The 5,286-nt window shown below is 42.7% G+C and overlaps 1 protein-coding gene across 1 annotated transcript; it reads left to right on the plus strand.

Moving 5' to 3' along the window:
* The first annotated feature begins 942 nt into the window (after positions 1-942).
* LOC108941471 (inner ear-specific collagen-like) lies at positions 943-3,991 on the plus strand. The gene is made up of 5 exons (XM_018764145.1): positions 943-974; positions 1,401-1,909; positions 2,106-2,195; positions 2,765-2,836; positions 3,102-3,991. Exons 2-5 carry the CDS (start codon positions 1,438-1,440, stop codon positions 3,989-3,991), a joined length of 1,524 nt encoding a protein of 507 aa, XP_018619661.1. The 5' UTR covers positions 943-974; positions 1,401-1,437.
* Positions 3,992-5,286: the final 1,295 nt, after the last annotated feature.

Raw genomic sequence — 5,286 nt, forward strand, 5'->3', positions numbered from 1 at the left:
GCTGCCTAGCGTTGTATAAGTCTCTTGTCTGATTTTTTAAAATCTAGTTTTGCTCTCCTTTTAAATTCAATTAACCAAACCCTTATACAGAAAAGGTGTGGGTAGTCCACAGCACACCATACATACTGTATGTGATGAGGTTTGTGTTGTATTTGCCTGTACTGGTGCTGTTTCTGTGATTTTAAGGCAACGCATGAGATTTGGGAAATTGGCAATAATTAAAATCAAGAAAAATAGGTAAAGAAAATTTAAAAACCAGAACGGAGGATGAGAGGAAGTATGAGGCTGGCTAATAAACATCTGGTTCCCTTAGGAAATATCCCTGTATGACTGCAGTGGCAGCAGATCCAGCAACATGTTGCCTTTGTGTAACGGAATCAATGGTGTATTTGTGTTGATTGGACTGAGTAAAGGCTGTTGTTAATTTGTCAGACCAGGCTTCTGTTCTTATGCTCCCCGATAAAGAGATGCCAGTAAGGAAGGTTATTACATCAACAAAGTACTGCTCTCTGTCCATATTGGACAGTGTCCAGCCCCAGATTACTGGACGCCTTTTCTCTGTCCAGCTGCAACCAGCATGCGTGTCACCATGGCGTCCCCCATATTAAAGTAACCCACAGCAGGACTACAGATGTAGGGCACCCCTCCAGATTTTGCAGTGGGGTCATCCAGGGACTCAATTTCTTTGTGGAGTCGGGATAAATGAGAAGGCAGTGTCTTATGTCACAAAGGGAAAGAGTAGAAGAGTACAGAGAAGAGATCCATAAACAAATGATTCTCGTTTCACAAATGTAGCTGCATTTCTTCAAATTCCTAAAGTCATCTGCCAGCAACACTGATTTTTCAGCTGCTGCCCACTAGCCATTGGTGGGAGAGTAAAACAATAATGCAAGAGCATTTAAAAGGCTTGCATGAAGGGACACGTTCTCAGGAGCTCCATCAGAAAATTAAACGCAACACTGTTCTTCCAAAAAGTGAGTATCAACTATAATATATATGCCAAGCGACCAAGTTATACACAAATGCAGACTTGTCAGTATTGAAATCTGGAAGAAGAGATAGATACATCATCTATACACAGATTTGTATAACACAATATTCATCTGCTTACCTAATACACATTTTAGAGAAAAAAAGCCCTTTGACATTCTGTCCTATAGAAGCAATACATGCAGGACAGTTTACAACTGATAGAAAGTATCTAAGTGTTGCTATTTTCTGTATAAGCTGATATGTAAAAAATTCATTGTCTTGTTGTATTTCAACAGTGTGCTTTTTCTGACAATTTGTACAAACTCTCCACACAGTGCCAGAGTGTTCTTATAGTGCCAGAACAACGTATTTATATTGAATGCGTTCTTTGGCATTTTGATGGCTTTCTTTCTTGGCTCTACATTCAGACACTTGGAGAAGCAGACCAGAGCTCCACAACTGGCAATGCCTACTTTTCCTGTGGTGTTGCTGGCTGTAACAATGGCAGCACTACTGGTATTACCTGCCACAGCCAAAACTACTCGCTGGCCCAAGCAGCCCTACACCAAGCCTCCAGGCCCTGGCCGCCTCCCAGCCCCTGCCCGTCCACCCCCTGTTCCTGGCCGCCAGGGGCTTCAAACTACTACGACCGCCACTGTGTCCAGCACCGCACCTGCAGAAGAGACTACAGATCCACTGGAGGCTTATTCCTTTCCCTCGACTGACAGCACCACCTTCGCAGGTCATATGTTCCCTGACCACCAGACAGACTCAACACCCCCTAGTATTATACCAGGGAACTACAGCCTAGACTACAATGAGTGCTTCTTCAATTTCTGTGATTGCTGCCCACCAGAAAGAGGCCCCTCAGGGCCAAGAGGCGAGCCGGGGTTACCAGGTAACAACAGCCACAGCCGAAATGTCTCTGACCAGACAGGTTTCAACTGAACATCGAAATTCAACCAGCTGACTAGCAAAGCATCCTTTGATCCATATCATTCACTGTCTATGGTGTAAATCACAACAGAGGAGTCTCTGTTACATCGATAGAGTTACACAGACTAGTTTTACCTACTGAACAGTTCTATTTTATGCATGTATGCGTTGTATGCATAGAAGTGTGTATGTTTCAGGAGCACCAGGGGAGAAGGGAGAACCTGGACCCAGAGGACTCCCAGGTCTAACAGGAATCCCTGGAAGCCTGGGATCCAAAGGAGAAAAAGGCAAGTTCACTGTTTACTGAAAAATACAATGTAAAAGTATCCAAGAAACTACGGCAACATCAGTAGAAGAAAAGAGTGCATTGTCGCTAGTATACACAGTAGATTCTTTAATTTAAGCAATGCTTATATTTGCTACATTTTGTGGATGCAGTGTTGATCTTTAAAATGCCTATGTAAACATACGTATGTTGTTATAAATTAATACCATATATAAAGTAAAAATATATTAGTACTTGTTTAATTATTTCAATATTTTGAAAACCGAAACAATTTAAACATTTAACACAGTACAGTGATATAAAAAGTATATAATGCGAACAGAACAGGGAAGTTAAAAGTACACTCCTTGTATAACTTACTACTTCAGATTCTTCTAATGCCAGTGAATCCTTTTCCTGCACTCCTTTTTCATCCGAATAACATAAGAAGCTTTTGTACAAAATCCAAATATAATGGTGCTGCAATTAAGGACGAACAGAAGGGTGCAACACTGTCTGAGAGCTGAACTTTGAGAAGGACAATGGCAATCCAAAGATCAGCTGAGTGCTGTTTTATTATCCACTTGTCAGGAGAGAAAGGAGACCAAGGAAACACTGGCCTTGCTGGAGTGCCAGGAATTGCAGGGAAACAAGGAGAAAAAGGTAGCTTTACTAGAAATAGTAAAATGTTTCTCCAGAAACATTTATTCAGGTCTTTTCTACTATTCATGAGTTCCTTCATGAAATGTACTGTATCCACATGTTTACTTGAGACATCAAAATGTACTCTTTCCTATATGTGGATTAATTAAATATGGAAACATAACTTATCAGACAAGTAATTTAATAAGTCTCTGGTGTTCAAAAGACAGATATATAAAGCTCACACAAGTTCTGAAGCTCTGTTTTTGCTTTTTCACACTTGTAGGTGATATGGGCCTCAAGGGAGAGAAAGGAGACATAGGTTTCCCTGGTTTCAAAGGGGAACAGGGTGAAAAGGGTGAACAGTGTGAGAATGGAACCAAGGGAGAAAAAGGTGATTTTGGGGAACAGGGCCCTCCTGGACCCCCAGGATCAGCTGGAGAGAAGGGTGACAAGGGTGATCCCGGCCAAAAGGGTGAATGCCTGAATATCACTGTAAAAGGAGAGCAAGGGGACAGGGGTGTGCCTGGTCCACAAGGTATAAGGGGAGAGGCAGGACTGCCAGGAATAAACGGAATGCAAGGTCCCCCAGGCCCCAAAGGGGAGAAAGGTGAACTGGGCACTACTGGGGGGAAGGGAGAAGCAGGACCTAGAGGAACCCCAGGTCCCCCAGGTGGGAGAGGCATTGCTGGTCCAAAGGGAAACAAAGGAGCCAAAGGGGCTCGTGGGCTAAGAGGGGTCAAAGGATCACAGGGTGAAAGTGAGATGCCGAACCGCTCTGGGTTTAGTGTCGGGCTCTTCCCCAGCAAGTCTTTTCCTCCCCCTGGCCTCCCAATCAAATTTGACAAAGTCTTCTATAATGAAGAGGGCCACTATGACCTCAACATCAACAAGTTCAACTGTACCTACTCTGGAGTCTATATCTTCACCTACCACATCACCGTACGGAACCGTCCCCTACGTGCAGCTCTTGTGGTCAATGGCAGCAAGAAACTTCGCACACGAGATTCTCTGTATGGTCAAGACATTGACCAGGCCTCCAACTTGCTTATGCTAAAGCTGTCAGCTGGTGACCAGGTGTGGCTGGAGACGCTGCGGGACTGGAATGGTGTGTATTCCAGCAGTGAGGACGACAGCACTTTCACCGGCTTCCTACTCTACAGTGACAAAGACTAACCTCTTATTGATGCTCTCTTTCCAATGTCCACTGCAAACTGCTAATTAGATAGTATTGGTACCATTTTTGCTCTTTTCTTTCAGTACACATCATATTACAGAAGATTGCAGTAGTGTGGAAAAGACGATCTGTCCATGTTACATCTGATGTAAATTGCATATTGGTTTAATGACAAGATAAAGGTAACATGACTTTACAGACCTGACATAACTGTGGAATAACCAATACCAAAATAACTTAAAATAGTGCTGAGCAGTAAACTATTTCCTTACATTAAAAGAAAAATACCAGATTGCGAAGCATAACTGATTTTCCTCTCTTCTGTCAACTATCCACCAGAACAAGGGTCAGAGCCATAACTACAAAATATTTTAATGCACAGATGCTTACAACAGTTTAAAAAAGATAACTTACACTCCAATACGATATCCATTATTTAACCATATCTCTAATTTGCTCTCTGTATATCACAATTATTTACAACCCAGCTGTACAACTTCAGGGATTCTCACTAGGTCTCCACAGCAAATCACAGTAACAATAGCTGTGTCTTCATGAAACATACTTCTCTTGCACAGTGGTTTCCATATCCAGGGGGGTTAATAATGAAAAGTCATGATGAAACCTTCTAAAAACAGACAATTTCTTTTTAAACAAAAAGCAATTATGAGGAAGAAGATCTAAGTGGGCAATCACACACACACACATTTTCAGAACCGCTAGTCCCATAGAGGGTCGCAGGGAACCGGAGCCTACCCGGTAACACAGGGCGTAAGGCCGGAGGGGGAGGGGACACACCCAGGACGGGACGCCAGTCCGTTGCAAGGCACCCCAAGCAGGACTCGAACCTCAGACCCACTGGAGAGCAGGACTGTGGTCCAACCCACTGCGCCACTGCACCCCCTTAGTAGGCAATCAAAAACAGAAAACTGTGAAAAGATCAATAAATAGAGTACACACAGCCCTTTCCTAATAGGGTTAATTCATTCATTGAAATGACCTTGTTTTGAGGGGACTGAATTACCATACTCTCTTTTTTTATTGGTTTTATACCGTATACAGCACATGGTCAAAACAGCATACAGATAGACATGATGCTGAGAAAATGCAAATATTTCAACATACATAGAGTGAGTGCTCAGGTATCACAGTTCTGATCATGCAGCACTTTCTAATAACTTCCAGAAGGCTGTCCAGATATTTCAGAATTCATTACAATTGTCATGTAGGTCAAATGTTAATTTTTCACATTAGAAAAACTGAGCTGATGCTGGAAGACTGGGACACCAGGTAT

The sequence above is a fragment of the Scleropages formosus genome, chromosome 15 (genome assembly GCF_900964775.1).
Source record: "Scleropages formosus chromosome 15, fSclFor1.1, whole genome shotgun sequence".
NCBI lineage: Eukaryota > Metazoa > Chordata > Actinopteri > Osteoglossiformes > Osteoglossidae > Scleropages > Scleropages formosus.

What these genes read in the sequence shown, in the direction of transcription:
- LOC108941471 (XM_018764145.1), top strand. Translation starts at nt 1,438, where the DNA reads ATGCCTACTTTTCCTGTGGTGTTGCTGGCTGTAACAATGGCAGCACTA. An exon ending in GGGATCCAAAGGAGAAAAAG is followed by an intron (nt 2,196 to 2,764) that starts GCAAGTTCACTG and finishes TCCACTTGTCAG; the next exon opens with GAGAGAAAGGAGACCAAGGA. An exon ending in AGGGAAACAAGGAGAAAAAG is followed by an intron (nt 2,837 to 3,101) that starts GTAGCTTTACTA and finishes TCACACTTGTAG; the next exon opens with GTGATATGGGCCTCAAGGGA.